The 17,621-nt window shown below is 50.6% G+C and overlaps 1 protein-coding gene across 5 annotated transcripts in view; it reads left to right on the forward strand.

The window, feature by feature from the left end:
* Nucleotides 1–17,621, forward strand: part of STAC (SH3 and cysteine rich domain) — a 140,585-nt gene that overhangs the window by 41,537 nt on the left and 81,427 nt on the right. For 4 of the 5 annotated variants that reach the window (XM_086720381.1, XM_086720384.1, XM_086720385.1 and 1 more), the window contains exon 2: nucleotides 15,770–16,049. In XM_086720381.1, the coding sequence (XP_086576507.1) occupies nucleotides 15,770–16,049 (280 nt within the window). The remainder of the gene's footprint in view (nucleotides 1–15,769; nucleotides 16,050–17,621) is intronic. The other variant, XM_086720382.1, reaches the window with a different exon arrangement.

Here is a 17,621-nt window from a genome sequence, read left to right on the forward strand (position 1 = left end):
ATAAATAAATAAACATTTTCAAAAGCATTTATTAAATGACTACAAGATTCCTCTCTTAAGTAGCTTCTCTGCTCCTTCATTTTTTTTCTAATTTTTCTCTTTTGGCCTGTATATTTTCTCCCAACTAATTTCCGTCTCTTTCTCAAGGACACTAACTTCAGAGTCCAACCATGCACGTGTTCACCAGGGAACAAGGAAACATTTTTTTTAATAAGTAAGGGAGTACATCTATATGAACTCATGGTTTTTAATAGTTATACAGATAGATTGATATAAAAATAAATACACATATATATGTGTGTGTGTGTGTGTGTTTGGGTATATGACTACTCATGAATATATTTCCCAGTTCTGTCTACTGAGAGAGCCTCAGATGAGTATCATCCCAGTGGCAATGAACACATCTAGTACCTAGATGTCAGTTTGTAAGAACCATTACAAAATGAAACTAACCAGGCTTCCTTGGAGAAATGGCTGACTGCAAAATTGGAACAGAGAAAATACGAGATATGCCCAGAGAGTTCTGCAGTGTTAGAAGGTAAGGAAGGATTCAAAAATAATTGGGGCATGTCAAAAAGGACCAGATGCCAATCTAAAGGAGCTCCCGATGACGAAACCCGGGACAGTTTGAGCAAGAAAATAAATAATGATGGTAGCAAATTGTAACTCATGGAATAAAGCACGTGTTCCTCAACCCACACTGATAGAAATGAGTAACTGAGTGAATAAATAAATAAGTGAAGGAGAATTCTACAATAGACTGCTAATTAATAAATACAGAAGGAAAGGACTGATGGAAATCAACATCGCCATTAGGTAAAAACACCATGTAATAAGTTTTGCAGGCAAGAATCCCCAATAGATCCTGAAGTGTGTGATGAGAAACAGAATATCTGCACGGTCTCAAAGTATTTCTCCTCCAAGAAATATGCAGTAATTGTACGGTGGAGCCCCCTGGCAGGAATCACCTTAATCCAGCAACCAAAGTTAGTATCACCAGTAATGGGACATATTGACATCAGGTACATCCTAATATGTTGCACTGAGAAGAATGTATCATTTTTGTCCTATCGTTATGAGAAATATGTAGACTCAATCTAATAAGAAAACATCAGACCCAAATTGAAAGACGTTCTACAAAAATACTGGCTAGTAGTCTCCAAAAGGGTCAAGGTACAGGAGATAGACTGAGAACCTGGTATGGATTAAAGAAACTAAGAAAACAGGACTAGATGCCCTATGGAATCCTGGATTGGATCCCAGGATAGAAAAAAGACTTTCCTGGACAACTAGCAAAATTCCAATAAGGTCTATAGATTTGTTAGTTTTCTATCGGTGTTCATTTCCTGGCTACAGTTTACTACAGTTGGGTAAGATGTTAATAGTAGGGAAACTGGGTGACAGATAGATGAGGACTCTACTATTTTGCAACTTTTCTGTATAGATAAAATTATTTTTAAAATAAAAAGTTGAAAAAAAGAAATAGGTCATGCAGTTTATCACTGGGTTACTCTCTGGTAGGTGAGGAAACCCAGAGCCTTGAGGCTGAAAGTTCAGAATAATTCTCCAACACCTAATGGCTAATGTTTAAAATCTGTAGTGTGTTGGTTTGTTTTTTTTTAATCCCCCTCATTTAGTGTCATCTAACTCTGGGTTTGTTTTGTTTTGTTTTTTGTCTTTTTTTGTTTGTCTTTTGTCTTTTTAGTTATCCGGAAGAAGCAACTTTTTTGTTGTTCATTCGGCAAAGGAAATTGCCCTTATCTAATCTTTAGCTAGATAGATTGCTAAACCCAGAGAAAGTGCCAGATGAGGCTCTAAACAGTGGGATTCTTGCTCCTTGCTGCTCTGATTCTCCAAGCTGCCTTTAAAGCTGCAAGCTGTTTAATCGAAAACCATTTACTAGTAGGTTCCTGTAAATCTAATGGGCAGCTTTAGACGTGCTCTACAGTGGTTTGAAAATGAAAAGTCAAGGATCATACACAATGTATGAAATGCACATAGGATTCAGCATGCAAACTGACTTAATCTATTAGCCACATATTCAAGGCATATAAGTAAGTTTTTCCTGAGTAAATACAACACAAAAGAACAGAACCAGGCTATGGGAAAGCTATTCAGGTGGGAACTCAGAGCTTGGGTTCAAGTTCTGATCCCGTCACTAATTATATAGCGTCTATGAAAACAAGTCTTAAATAGGGATAGGGACACCAGTTTATTAGGTGTGCTGAACCCAGTGGGGTGCCCTCAGCTCTCGGTTTTATTTTTCTTCTTACCCTCCTCTCACATGGTTGGTTGGAATTCTGTTCGTTGCCTCGTGACAACGTTTTGGGCAGATGTCATGGCTTCTTCCATTGTTGGTCATAAGAGTCTCATTTTCGGGTAATAAAAGTTCTCCCCATCTGAAACACAACGTAAGCCTGACCTTTACTTCACTGCCCTTCCATTCATCTGCCTCCAAGCCCCTCCCTGCCTCCACCCACAAACACCCCCACTAAGGCTGAGTTCAGCCTTTGTTCGAGAACCTGCACCGGGAAAGTGAGCTGTGGTTGCTTCCTTCCTTCCGTCTCCATCTTGTCGATTCGATTCGGCCTTCACACTCACCCTTCCCCTTGTGAATCAGCGGGGCATTTTGCACTCAAGAGCTCTGGGAGGCCTCAGTCATGTCCCGCTCTGACAGATGATGAGTAGAGCAGACCCTCTTAATGGTTGGAGGGCTGATGGCACTGATCGGAAAGTCTGTGAGCCTGGGGAGCACCTCGCCCCCCTCCACCCCTATGAGTGTCACCTAGCCTGACTGCCTGCTGGCCCAGTCTCACACACCCTTCCCGGCACCACGGCTCCCTGGGCCCTGCTCTGCACAGCCTCCACTTGGCTGCTGCAGCATTCCTGCTAGGTCAGTCTTGGAAGTAAGTGCCTGAGAACCCCAAGGAGGCATATACAGGCCTCATCCCGGCCGCTCAAGGTGTCTCGAGGCCGCCTGGCATGTTGTAACTGCTCAAGAATATGTAGGAGAAGGAACATTTTCTGGAATTCTCTGGAGGATGCTGGGGTAAGCAGTTTTTCTGGTTTAGAGTGAGCCACACCTCTCACTATTTCTTGAGCACCTATCACGTGCCGGGCTTTGTTTGTGGCTCTGAGATACAGAAGTTAATGGAACAGTGAAACTTGTCTGCCCTCCATGGTGACTACCTTCTAGTTTGGGGGGCAGATCATCAACAAGTGAATGGATGAGTATATAACATAAAACGTAAAGTGACAAATAGGTATCATATGGCCCCTGATATGATATATTGAGAAGGTCATAGCATCACTTTTATGATATTTCTGCCTAAAATGCATAGTCTAAATCTTTGAAGACACATCAGACAAGCCGAGGTTGAAGGACATTCTGCAAGACAGAGACATTCTTCAAGCTCTGATCTATCTAAAATAGAGCTGTCACGGGGTTCGTGGGTGGCTCAGTCGCTTAAGCATCTGACTTTGGCTCAGGTCATGATCTCACGATTCATGAGTTTGAGCCCCACATCGGGCTCTGTGCTGACAGCTCGGAGCCCAGAGCCTGCTTTGGATTCTGTGTCTCCCTCTCTCTCTCTGCCCCTCCCCAGCTTGCGCGCTCTCTCTCTCTCTCCCTCTCTCTCTCTCTCTCTCTCAAAAATAAATAAAACATTTCAAAATTAAGTAAAATAAAATAGGGCTGTCCCAAAGACAAAAGCTGAGCCACTATTCCAAATTAAATGAGACTTCACTGCACTTATCATGGCGAGCACTCAGCAATGTATATAGAACTGTTGAATCGCTATGTTGTACACCTGAAATTCATAGAACATTGTACGACAACTGTCCTTCAATTAAAAAGAAAATACAGGAAAACTCAAAGCGGTGAGTAATCTTAGATTAGATCCTCAAGGGTTGTCAGAATTTGAATATGACTTGCCTAAGAGATAATAGTATCTCATCAGCGTTAATTTATCGCATCGCGTTTACGTAACACAATGCGTATCTTTGTTCTTGGCGGAGACATACTGGAGTATTTAGGGATAGAGGGTCACGGCATCTGCAGCTCATTCTGAAATAGTTCACTGATGAAAACAATAGCAAGGATGACAGCGATCAAAACAATACCTGTTACTGAGGGAGAATAATAAGAGGCAAATATTGCAAACATCCATAATTGGCGAAGCTGAGTGTAGGGCGTGAGCAGCATTCGTGGAACTATTCTTGCCAGTTTTGTGTGGGTTTCAAGATTTTCAGAACAAAAAGCTTAACTAAAGTAGCAATAAGCATTCTGAAGAGGGTCAGTGCGGGGGCAGAGCCTGGGGTTCAAGGAAAGTCTCTTGTGAAATGACCTTCGTGCAGAGAGCTGGTGGAGGGGAGGAGTCAGCTAACCGTGCGGACCAAAGAGCGTTGCAGGAAGAGAGAACATGAGCAGAGGCCCCGATGTGACCATGCTCCTGGTGCCTTTGGGTACCAGCACAGAGACTGGGGGCCCCCGGGGCAGAGTAATGGATGAAGGACGGCGGTCAGAGCGGTCACAAGTCCGATCACCTCGGGCCTGAGAGGCCCCCGAAAGGACGTGAGCTGCGTTTTCGGCGCGATGAGACACTCGGGCCAGGTTCGGAGCCGGGGCGTCCAGCGGCCTGACTTCCATCTGACAGTCACTTCGGTCCACTTTGCAGGAAGGAGAGGACGAGGGGGCGAGCACATCGGTTGCAGCTGATGTATTTTCCCGGGTGGCCCCGAGGAAGCCGTTGTGTGGGTGAGACGGGATGTCAGGCTGGACCGGGAGAAGGGCGGAGGCAGTGACGTGAAGGGAGTGGATTCTGCACGTGTCCTGACAGTCTCGTTGGCTAACGGACCGGATACGAAGTGTGAGGGGGAAGCTGGAGTCGAGGGCAGTTCTGAGGTCGGAGGCCTGATAAATTCGATAAAGTGGCATGCCGTTGACTGACTGGGGGCCTGGAAAGGGAGGGAAACCGGCTAGGGGACTGCTTCCTGGGCCCTCCAGCGCACAAGGCCACCGGGTCAGGGCCTGTCTCCATGGGAACCCGACTCTCCCGTATGTTCCGCCAAGATGCCGCCAAGAAGCCTTGGTTCCACCAAGAAGCCTTGGTTCCCGGTGCCTTCTCCATACAGCAAGGGAGAGGGAAGCAGAGCAGACCGCTGCTCCCGTGGCCTGCACCCACCCCGGCGGCATCCACCCGCAGGGGGTGGTCTGGGAGTGACAGGGCCCATTTTAGAACCACAGCTCCCTTTTTCTCTCTGCCTGTCCATGAAGGCCGACATATATACTGTAGAAGGTGCTCCCTCCCCCTGCAGGTCGTTGGGTCATCTTACGGCCATCTCCTGGTTTTCGGGGTTTAGCCCCCTCATCGGGCTCGCCCGACCACCATCGCAGCTCTTCAGCCTCGCGTGTGTGCCCTCGCCTCTCTTGCCCCCTTTGAATGTGAGGAGGAGAACTTTCCCGTTGGTTTCAGGGCTCGAGGTCAACAGGCACACACTCATCTGTCTCCTTCCGTTCCACCCCCTCACGCCGCAGACTGGCCGGACGCACCCCTGTGCCCGTTCTGGATCCTTGGGCCCAGCTCCTGCCTAAGCCGGGCAGGCAACCCTCCCCAACCCCTGGAAGAGAAGCCTGCACAAGTGGGTTGTAAAGGGGGAGACCAAAGCCATAACGCAGCGGGAGAGGGTCAGAGTTGGCGTGGCTTGGAGAGAAGCGGGAATACAAGAGACGTTTGCACAGGAAAAGGGATTAGCCTTGGGTACTGGCAGAAAATGGCGTTCAAGATCAGGGATGAGAAAAACTCAAAGAATTCTTCCAGGAGATTCTAACAGGCCAAAATATCGAAAGGATGAGTCTACTTTAATGTTCTCACTACCAAACGGGGACAGCTCCGACACGTAAGGCAGGAAGTCGTGCATTCACGTATTCAACACAGAATGCCCGTCCCCATCCCCAAACCCACACCTGTGGGCTGGCGATACGAGAAGGAAGAGAACAGCTCTTGAGCGCAGTGTATAGACTGGAAGTATGCAGAGGGTTAATCGTGGTGGCGTCCTATTCCTACAGGGATGGCGAGACGCCGGGAGCTGCACAGAAATGGAGAAGTCAGGGGAGACTTGGGACAGGGCGTGGGAAGCGACATCGGAGTTGCAACTTAGATAATGGACAGAAGGTCTCCAGGGACGTGTGTGAGGAAGGACAGGCGCCGGCAAAACGGCATGGCCAAGCCAAGCCACCCAGGCCTCCATTCTTCTTGTAGAGACGCCAGTCAGACTGGATTAGGGCCCACCCTAAAGGCCTCGCTTTAGCTGAATCGCCGATTTATAGGCCCTGCCTCTCGGGTGCCTGGGTGGCTCAGGTGGTTGAGCATCCGACTCTTGATTTCAGCTCAGGTCATTACCTCACAGGTCACTGGTTCGAGCCTCGCATCAGGCTCTGTAATGTCAGCGTGGAGCCTGCTTGAGATTCTCTCTCTTTCCCTCTCGCTGCCCCTCCCACTCATGCTCGCTCTTTCTCCCTCTCTCCCTCCTACCCCCAAAATAAATAAAAATTTTAAAAACCCTTTAAGTAGAAAGAAAGAAAGAAAGAAAGAAAGAAAGAAAGAAAGAAAGAAAGAAAGGCCCTGTCTCCAAATATAGTCACATGCTGAGGTTTCGAGGGTTAGGGCTCGAAATACATATTTCTACATATATTCTGTCTGTTAATATATATATTAATTTGGGCTTCTATATATTAATTTGGGGAACACAATTCAGCCCGTAATAAGTCCCTACCATTTGCAAGGCACTGTGGGAGGTGGTGTTAATAAATGAGGCCCAGCATAATCAAGTGTAAATACTTTTGTTCCTTCGTCCGTCACTTCATCAGTAGAACCGTTTAATGTATGAATCAGAATCAAGAACGATCCCCATTCTAAACTCATTTGCCCCTGAAAAAAAAACAGTTTTTCCATCTTTTAGAAGTCACTTTTCCATTTTCTCTGTGTTCATTGGCCTTCCTGGGGCCCAGCCCTCTCTCTGCTCGTGGGAATAAAAACCATGATGTGGTCCCTGGGGCTGTATCCCTCCTCGGAAGCTGTCACAACGGTGACAGCAGCAGCAGAGAGGGGACTGGCCACGGCATCAGAGGGCCCAGTGTGACTCCCACTTGCTGGGCCATGTGGTTCAGGACCAGGACTCTCAGTCCCAGCCTCCTGGTCAGGCAGGCCCTCTCCCTGGCGGGATTCCGGGGCTCGGGAGTTTACTCCCAAATGGGCCCACGGGTTCCACCCTAATCCAGGCGCTGGTGCCTCATGCCCATATCCTCCCTGAAAAAGGACCCCCTCGCCAAAGTGTGGGTGAGAAATGAAGACTTCCGAAGATTCCGAGAAGAAGAACGAGGAGGTTTATAATGCATACCCTCTCCAGTAGCTGTCTGACTCCAGAAGCCATACCACCTCTGAATTTATTTTCTCATTGCCTTTTCCCCGCACGCCTCCCGCATGGCAGCCTGCCCCCTCCACCCAGCTCACCTCTGATGTACGTCGTAGTGCAGCTCAGTCCCTCACACTGTAAATCTCAGCCTCCTAAGGGCTTCCCAGAACACAGTGGCATCTCATTACTGTTATTATTATTGAGTTCGGTCTTTGAGGTACCATCTTCCCTTGCCTCTGTCTTCTCAAAAAGTATTTCTTCTGAGCACATGTAATACTCTCTCCCAAGCGGAATCTTGACCCACCCCTGAAGGTGATGGAACGGCCCCGGGATTGTGAAATTGGCATCCACACGACAGGGAAGGATAAAAGCCGTGCTCCCCACCTCATGCCAACCAGAAAGGGCAGTGGTGTTCGGGGGATTTTGAGACGCTGAGCGTTAGGACGTGGCCCCTGAGTGCCAGGGTTATGCCACGGGTTTTAGATGCTCCTGGTACTTAATCCTGCATAGGCAGACATACCTGCAAGGCAAGTGTTCTTATCCCCATTCTGCGGATGGGGAAGCCGAGACTCAGAGAAGTTAAGTAACTTCCGTGTGCTCACGCTGCTGGAGACCCACAGGCTTAGAAGGGCAGAGCCTTGAGTGCGTCCTCCTCGGCTTCGGAATCATCCTCCGTCCCTGCACATAAGACGGTCCTTAAAACCGTTCGTCTCCTCCGCATTAAGCACATCCTCTTCTGTGGGCCTTGGGAATGTCACTTCACATCTTGTGTCTCGTTTGTTCACCTGTCACTTGGGGGTGATAGTTGCCCTGCTCAATTCACAGGGCTGTTTCGTGGAAAGGTACGTCAGATAAAAAGTAGGTTGTGTGTGTGTGTGTGTGTGTGTGCGTGTGTGTGTGCGCGTATCGCTATACCAAAAGAGTGAGGTATCAATTATTACCTCGATGTTTGCCATGAAACAAGATCTAACCGACTCACTGTTGGTGAGGACTGTTCTCAGGACAGAACCAAGAAAACCCCAAACAAAACTTCCACCACCTTTAGGACTTTCAGAAAGGAAGATGCTGGTATCTCGGGAAATTGATGACCTTCAATTTCTCCGGCAAAGAGGAACAGGTGAGGAGTAGGCAGAAGCTGCCTGCGACCACAGCCTTCCTGTTCTAGCCGCCGTGGACCTGGGAGCCACGGAGAAACACCTTTGGAGGAGACACGGCAGCTAGCCTGACGGCCAGAGGGAGCGGCTTCCCAACCTGTCCGTCCCCGGGGTGTGCCTCTGAGACGCCCAGGTCCTACCCCGGCTTGGCGTTCAGAGCCGGTTTCTTCCTCCGGAACACCTGCCGTGGGTCTCTGCGGCTTACCATCCTCTACATTCCTTCCACCTGGCTGCTGTCCTCGCCTGGGACACCTCCCCACACGCACCCATACGCGTGGCCTTCATCACCGTTGCTTCCCACTCTTGCCAGCACGCCTGGAGGACCCGTCGGGCCAGCTTCTCGGGAAGGGTGTGCCACACACCTGGTATGTTTGGAGTCCGGTTGTGGGCACCGCTTAAATCCCGTGGGGACCCCGGCGCACCTGCTCGCGACGCACTGGCTCCTGCTTCCGCATCCAGGTCTCCAGTCTGGCTACGTAACTCTTGCTGTTCATTCAGTCCATCCATCAGCCTGCCTGGCCGTCATTTAACAAACGTGTAGGGGCTGAGAGCTGGGACTCTGAAGTCAGCCCGTCCTGGACGCTAATCCTGACTCTGCCACACTTTCTGGGTGTTTGGGGGCACGTTATGCCACGTTATTTCAGGGTTAGCACGAACATCAAAAGGTGACTTACATACACCCTCAGGGCAGAGTCTGGTGCATAAGAGGAGCTGGATAACTATTTGCCGGGGGTAATGAATGTCATTACTACGTGCCAGGCATGTGTCGGAAGTAGCCTGATGGTCTGGAGAGGAGCCCAGAGCGGACGGCAGGAAGGACGGTGAGATGTCTCCACTCTGCACACTTGGGTCACGCAGGAGAGAAAGTCCCTGTCCACCTGCTGGGAGGGTCAGGCAGGAAGCCAGAGAAAAGCCTTCAAGGACAATGAGGCATTTTCCAGGTAGGCTGGAGTGCCATTTCCGGGCAGAATACAGGCATTGAAGGCTTATGCATCACTGAAAATTTGGGGGCTTCTCTTACTGTGTCTGTGCGCCTGGGATAGTGGAGGGGTGACTAGAGTATGCCGGGCAGATGTATGTATACAAGGGTCTTGTATCACACAGTGAGAAGCCTGGGTATATAACCTACAGGTGAATGGGGCAGGGGGGCACTTACACGGTTCAGTTGTGTGTCTGAAAGTCAATTCACCCTTTACGGTTTGAAAGAATGTCTCCGGACTATTCCAGACACCATTGAAAGCTCCCTTTTCTGACATACCAGAATAGGCCATGATGAAAACACTCTACTTATCACTTGATAATATAATTTAGGGTCTTGTGTCACCCTTGGACCGTCTTAAGCATTGCTACTCATCTCCAGAGTTAGATCTTAGACTTCCTATAAGTGGAGACCGTTCAAAGTCTTTTGTATTCCTTCACCGCGCTGACTTGCCAGAGCAGGAGGGGAACTCAGCAACCACCAAGCCCTTCCTGTCTCTTTACTGGATAGATTCCAAGCTAAGGAGCTTGAGGGCCTGCCCAAGCCACACCGCTCATTGATGGGCCTTCAACCGATCACACTCGGTAACCGTTGCTTTGCCGACATACTCACAAACAGCCAGTTCTTGCTGGTTTTGACCAAGCCAGGTAGATGTGAAAGGACTATTAACTGACTTTGAAGTCACATCCAAACTGAAGCCAATCAGGACCTGGAATAGATTGTGTTTGTCTTAAAAGAAATCGGGCTTCGGGGCATCTGGGTGGCTCCGTCAGTGAAGCGTCTCTTGAGCGCGGCTCAGGTCGTGATCTCACAGTTGGTGAGTTCGAGCCCCATGCTGGGCTCTGTGCTGAGCGTGGAGTCTGCTTAGGATTCTCTCTCTCTCTCCCTCTCTCTGTTCCTCCCTGCTTGTGCCTGAGCACTCTCTCTTCGTCTCTCTCTCTCTCTCTCTCTCTCTCTCTCTCAAAATAAATAAATATTTTTAAAAAAGAAATCAGGCCACGAATGGGTCAGATGTTGGTGAGATTGCCTCAGTAATCCACATGGATGATCGTACCATTCCAGCTGGCACCAGGAAGCTGGGGCACGCCAAACAGAGGATTTTTTTACCGGGAGGACGTCAAGGGTGGAAAACCTTACGAAAGTCCATTTGACCGAAGGGGCTCTGGAGTTGAGAGAGCTCTGGATATGGATCTTCATTCCACAGCTGACAGCCATTTCCCGTTAAGGTCCCCCAAAGACATTGTGCAAGCCAACCCCTAGCCCTCATGTGACTTATTGGATAAGCTTCGTTCTTCTCTTTTCCTCTTGAATCGTTTTATTCCCGGAGCTTCTAAAACCTCCCTCTCTTTCTTTGCCAGTGTCTCCTTCTCAGCTGCCTTTGTTTTCCCTCAATCTTCTTGACCTTGTAATATTTCCCTCATCTTCTTGACCTCCAGGTCTCCTTCCTCGGAGCACTTCTCTTCAGCGTCGCACTAACCGCAGTGATCTCATCAAGTCTCTTGGTTGTGAGTACTGCCTACGTGCTCATGACTTGCACATGTATTTCCCCAGCTCAGACCTTTCGCCTGAATCCAGGGGTCACATATCCAGCTCCACGTGAAATTCCACATAAGCACGTCAAACTCTCACTTTCCCCAACACAACTCTGCCTCCCACTCCACTTGCCCACACAAACTTGCTTCTTCTCTAGGGCTCTTTATTTGAAAAAATAGTCCCTCCATTTGACCACTTGCTCAAGCCCCAAACCTTGAAATCGTTCTTGAGCCCCCTCGTTCCTTCACACTCCACGTCTAATCCTTAAGCAGGCCCAGTTGGTCCTACCTTCCAGATATACCCCAAATTCAACCATGTTGTACTGTAACTCTGCTAAGCCAAGCCAAAAGTAATTCTCCCAGGATAATTGGAAGAGTTTCTAACTGGTCTCCCAGCTTCCATCTTGGCCTCCTATAGTCTGTTTTCTACACAGCAGCCAGAGTAACCCTTTGGAAATTCAAGCCAGACCTTGTCACTTCCCTGCTCATAATATCACCCTCAGGATACGTTCCAAGGCCCTTGCCCTGGCCTGCCAGGCCTAGCATGAAGCTGACCCTTGACCTCTCTGCCCTTTTTCTCTTTCCACCTGCTGCCCCAGACACACTGACTTCCTGGTATTCCTCAAACAACCACCTTGTCAGGGCCTTTGCCCTTGGTTTCCCCCGCTACCCAGAATGCTCTTCTCCACAGTACCTCATGACTTCACTTCTTATGTGCCTCTGCTCCAGTGTCACCAGTCAGAGAAGCCTTCCTTGTCACCTCCTAAAGCCTGGCTCCACTTCTGTTTCCTTCATGGCTCTTATCCTTACCCAAATGCTATTATATACATCTCTGATTATTTATTTACTTTCTATTTCTACCCACTAGACCTTAAACCCTTAAGGGAAAGGATTTTCCTTTTTTACGGTGCTGTGTCTGCAAAACCAAGGTCAGGGCCGGGCTCATAGTAGTGACACAATAAATATTCCTTGAATGAATTATTGAATCAGTGAATGATCTCTTACTCATCACGTCACGAGGATAATAACATGAATTAAAGTATATAGAGAAGTTTCTAGCAAATGGAAAAGCACTCAAGAGTATCTGTTCCTTCAACCATTATTATTATAAAAGGAGCCAGGCTGTGGCAGTGGGGCATGGAAGCTAATCATTTTGTGATGCCTGCTATTATCAGGGTTTGCTTCTATTTCTGCATTGTATATATTCCCATCTGGCTTCTCCTCTTGGGAATAGTTGGAGAAAGTGTGTTCCTTTGAGCTCACTGCTCAGACTTTGTTTAACTTGCAGGCATTTCTTTTAAGCTGTCCACTTGAAAAAGAGCTGTCACATTGGCTTCTGAGGCAAATTCTCCAGTTCCACAAGCAGGCAGGCTCTGAAAAGTCTGACACAATTTCCAGCCGCGTCCCCCAGGACAAGGAAAATGCTACAGGTGTCTCGGCATCATGCTAACCTTCCAGGGAACACAGAATACTGTATTTGGAAGGTTCTGGGGGCAGAAATAAAGCACATGAGCACAGGAGGGAGACCAGACCGGACGTACATAAGCAACACCCCATCACCTTCCCTGTCCTAGCAGGGAAGAGACGCACGGTCTGTTAGAGAAGCCTTAAAGGGGAGTCTGATGCTCCCTTTGATAAAAAGGCATCCCCCCCCCCCTTACTACTTCTGAAAAATTGGAAAGACATAAAATAAAGGAAATAGCTCCCAAAAATGTACATTTGCTTTTTTGCTTCACCCCCCTTCCCATTCTAAAGGTACACCAAGAGTAGTTCCATCCCCCCTGGGGGTGAGGGGTAACTCTCCCTCATCCCGCCTCCATCACCTGTCAATCACTGGCAGTGCAAAGAGGGTGGGTTTAGAGGCAGGTAAATTTCATTCTGAACCTTGGTCTTGACTCACGTGAGCTGTGTGACCTCGGGCAAATCCCTTAACCTCCCTGGGCCATTTCTCCAGGGGGAGAACAGCAGTGCCTTCTGGATGATTGGGAAGATAAAGAAGGGGCGCCTGGTGAAGCCCTCCGGGTAGGTGCCATTATTATCATCAGAATGGGTGCTATTGTTCTGTTTTGGAGACTAGAGTAGCCCATTTATTGAACCATCAGAACTCCATGGGGGGCAGGGGGAGGGGAGACAGAAAAATACTTTATTTTTCTATGTGATGATATTTAGTCTGATAAACCACCCTCGCCCTAGGTTGCCACAGCCCATAAAAAATCTTGGCAGATTCCTTAACTTCCTGGTCACTTGAATTTAATAAAACTCTGTCTAAAATAAAACTCTCATCCCATCTATTTAATCCCTCCTTCCTCCAGCACCCGCCCAGTTCCTAGCTGGAAGGAACGGAAGTGAGGAAGGTCCGTTCTGCTCCTTTATGGTTTCCCGGTCCCCACCTTGGTGTGGCTGTTTCAGCGAGTGCTTTTCATGCCCCGTGTCACTTAGTTTTGCTAGATAGGGAAGGTCCTCTTCACAATAAATGCAGGGCTCCCAAGGACGCGTGGCCCTGCTCCCCTGTATCAGTCAGGATGGGCCAGGTTATGGTACGAGAACAAACAACTCCCAAAGAACTCGTGAGCTTCTCCTCCTCCTCCTTTGATGTTTCTAGCTCCTCTGGTGGGTTTGGGCTGTAGAGAAAAGGGCCCACTGTCTCTGACCTTTTAATGTAGGGTGTTGCTGCTTCTCTGGCCAGAACTTTCTGGCTAATGATGCCTCATTGCTGGCCTTAGTGGGGCTCCGCTAGAGGGCCCTGCAGGCCTCTTCCCTGGATGGCTCCCTGGCTTCACACAGCCACAACCAACATCTCCTGGGCAAGGAATGACAATCCCACCACATTCCAGGAAGGTGGGAAGAAGCAACGTATTGCCTTCTACACACAATAGACACCCAACCTAATGATTTCAAACACCAGTCATCTCTTTAGTTGATGGTTCTGTGGGTTGGCGATTTGGATGGGACTCAGCTCGACGGTTCTTCTGGTCTCATCTAGACTCTTTATTCCACGCAGGGAAACAGGGTGGCTGTGCTTCAGGGGTCTTACTCATGTGATGGGAAGTGACGGGACTGTGTGCCCGTCATCATCCTTCAGGCGGCACTGGCTTGGCTCCTATGGCAGTTTGGTTTCCAAGAGGGAGGACAGAGCATGCCAGGCAGCTTGAGGTCTGGGCTCGGAACTGGCTCAGAACTGCTTCTGCCACCTTCTCTTGGTCAAATTCCCCAGACCAACAAGATCCAAGGAGTGAGGAGATACGCTACCTTGGACTGGTGGGTCTGCAAAATCACATTGCAGAGGTGAATGGGGAAGGGGAAGGGTAGAAAATTGGGGCGTTTTTGCAGTCTACCCCAAGCACCGAAGACCACATCTTCCTGATCTTCTATGGAAGAGGTTGGAGGGGAGATGCAGAGGTGACTAGGTTTAGCATGGGCTTATCGACTCATCTTGGGGGGGTTGACCACACTTGCAGGGGCCTTATTAGACGAGTGTGCTTTACCACCTTTTTATCTGCAGCTTTGGGTCAAAGACATTAATTCCAGGCGACAGGCAGAGTCCCCATGGATATTCAATTACGAAAGGAAACTACCTTCTGGGTAAAGTGACCTCTCGCAGACCACACAGCCACTAAGCGCTCCGTTCCTCTTATTTGGGCGAAAGGGAAACATATGCACAAAAGGGACAGTGAGGAGAAAGCATAGTAAATATCACGGACTTCTAAAAGGCCACCGTGGCTGCCATGGACAGAGCAAGGTACACGCTGGTGCAAGCTGTCACGGGGACCCAGAATCTGCCAGTCCCTGGAGCCCATGACAAGGAGCGTCTCTTTAGATTTAAGAACAAACGAGACTTCATGAAGTTTCAAGAAACTTCACGAAGACCCCCAGGCTCACATGCTCACATCTGTGTTTCCAAAAGGCCCTTCTGGCTCCAATGTGAAGGCTAGAGTGGTGGTACAGACCGGACCAAAGCCAGACCTTTCAGAAATTAAGGCTTTGCCAAACCCACGTTTTAACCCTTCGTAATTCCAATTCCGAGGGCAAAGGAAAAACGATCCTGTTTGCCATGGCCAAACCCCAGCAGCAAAGCGGGAGAAGAGCAGAGAAGGTCAGATAGATAATCCCACGCACACGCCCACGCCCAGATTACCCGTCTGTACGCTTCAGACCCACGCAGGCTTGAGAGTTTCTAGTTCGTGTTCCGTGGATACTTTGGCCACGTGGATTCCCAGTCACGCAGCGGCCTCTCTTGCTCTGCTGTGTATAGAGATGGGTGGCTGCTAAGTGACCATAAGAGAGAACATCTAGCAGAGGTCCTGGCATCGCAGACGCGGCCACCGAGCCCAGAAGGTCGAACGGGTTCCAGGGATTCAAATTCAGAAGGCGGGTGGTGTCAAAAGTCCAGCGTCACGGGACATTCTGATGGCACGCCGGTAGGACCGCCAGGAGCAGGGGCAGAAGCACAGGCGTCGTGCGTGCTCTTTGGGTCTTCTGGCTCGGGAGGGGGCGGGGAGAGAGCAGGCCAACTCCCTCCAGGCCCTGACCTCGCCCCACCCACGCGGGGACACGCGTGAGCCTCCTTGGGTCCGAGGGTGTCCCGGGGTGGGGTGGGGGGGGAATGACACAAGCGTCTGCAGTCGACCTCACCCCCACAGCCCGAGTCTGCATGATCGATCGTAAGAGCGTGTTCTGTCATTGCATTGCAGCTCCAGAAACTAAAACGATCACTTTCTTTCAAGACCAAGAGTTTACGGAGCAAAAGCGCCGACAACTTCTTCCAGCGAACCAACAGCGACGTGAAGCTGCAGGCGGACATGCTGGCCGAGGTCAGCCCCAGCTCCAGCCCGCTCCCTGCGCCCGGAAGCCTGACGTCCACACCCACCAGGGCCGCCCTGCACCCCGGGGCTGGCGGCAAGGCCCACGCCTTTCAGGAGCACATCTTCAAGAAGCCCACCTTCTGCGATGTGTGCAACCACATGATCGTGGGTAAGGCCTCCCCCACCCCCACCTCCAGGTCCCCGCGCCCGCCGGACAGGCCGGTGAGAGCGGTGCGGCCCGGGTCCGGGTTCCAGGACGGGTTCCGAGCCCCAGAGGCGTGCACGAGGGCAGGTTGTTTGGGGGATCGATAGCTGGGCAAAGGGAAGGGAGGCAGGACGGGGCAGAGGGACGCGTTGGATGGTGAAGCAGGTGCAACTTGGGCCAGGTCCCCGGGGAGCCCTGTACGGTCGTCTGCTTGGAGGCTGGAGGTCCGGGACTTGGTGCCCCTGCCTCACCTCTCACTGCGTACGGGCAGCCCTTGGGGAGGGGCATGATCCTGAACGGAGCAGCTCTTTTCAGCCAAGGGCAGTTAGCAGAGAGGGAATCGGTGGGAGGCAAGCAAGACGTGGGACGCTTGGGTGTGGAATTCTGCAGGGGGGCCCGAGTGACACATCACAGCATCCGCTCCAGGGCGCACAGCGACGTGTGTCTGGGCAGCCTGGGGAGGGGGGTCTGTTGCTTGGTGAATTACAAGCGGATGAGCCAGACGGGCAGGTGTGGGGGGGATGATTCTGGGGGAGGCACTGAACGAGGCGGGAAAGGTGATGGAGCCACCATTACGTCTCTGTGCCTGGCACGGACCCGCTCGAGGCGGCAGCCTGAGAGTCTTAGGGGGTGTGCCCAGATGACAGGAAGGACCCCCCAAAAGTCCCAGCTACAGGCAGTTCGGGTGGGATTCAGAGTGAACTTGAACCCGTTGTTTCGAGAGCAGCAGTATACCCTGGTAATTGACCCGTCACCGCAGAACAGGAAGAAAGAGCAAGGAAACAGGCCTGGATGTCCCCCCCCCCCCCCCCCCCCCCCGCCACCATCCCTCCGCTAGGAGAAGGGAGAGGTCATCCCAAATGGAAGCGAGGCCGAAAATGAAAGATGCAGGGCCGATCCAGTTGTGCACCGTCTTCCTGAGATGCCCCTGACCCTCCAGAGGTGTCGCTGGGCCAATTCGTGGGGTGCCCTAAGTACTCTGAGGCCAACAGGTGTGGGAGATCTGCTCCCGCTCGTTGACGTCCTAGATGCTTCAGAGTTGGGCTTGGCCACGAATGTTTCAGGGAGGGACGCTGTTAAGGTCCAGAACCTCAGACTCGCAAGCCGGGCCCGGGGCCCAGCGAGGTCCCAGGCAAAAGCTGGTATGTTCTCTAGCCTCATGGCCCAGCGCTCCTACCCTGACACAGGCACTTCTGTCCGGCCCTGCCGTGTCCCCTCCAACACCAATTTCCTACAGGCTGGCATCCCTTCTGAGGGTGACCGTTGCCTCAGGTCACATTCCCTAGAAGCAGAGCCCCAGAGGGGAGTTAGACATCTGGGATCTGTTGAGGGGGCACTCGGGGGAGAAGGGGGAGGGAGGAAGCAGATGGGGCAGGGAAGTCGCTAAATAAGGAAGCGGTCCCCGCCTGGCGGGAGTCTGGCTCCAGGGTTACACAGCCGGGCCTTCCTGGAGGCCAGCCTTTTGTATCCTGCTGGCAGTGGCCCCTCCCTCCTCCCATGGTGGAGGCCCTTTCCTAACCCGCTGGGTCCAGTGGT

The sequence above is a fragment of the Puma concolor genome, chromosome C2, assembly GCF_028749965.1.
Source record: "Puma concolor isolate L17-30 chromosome C2, mPumCon1.1.hap2, whole genome shotgun sequence".
Classification (NCBI taxonomy): Eukaryota; Metazoa; Chordata; class Mammalia; order Carnivora; family Felidae; genus Puma; species Puma concolor.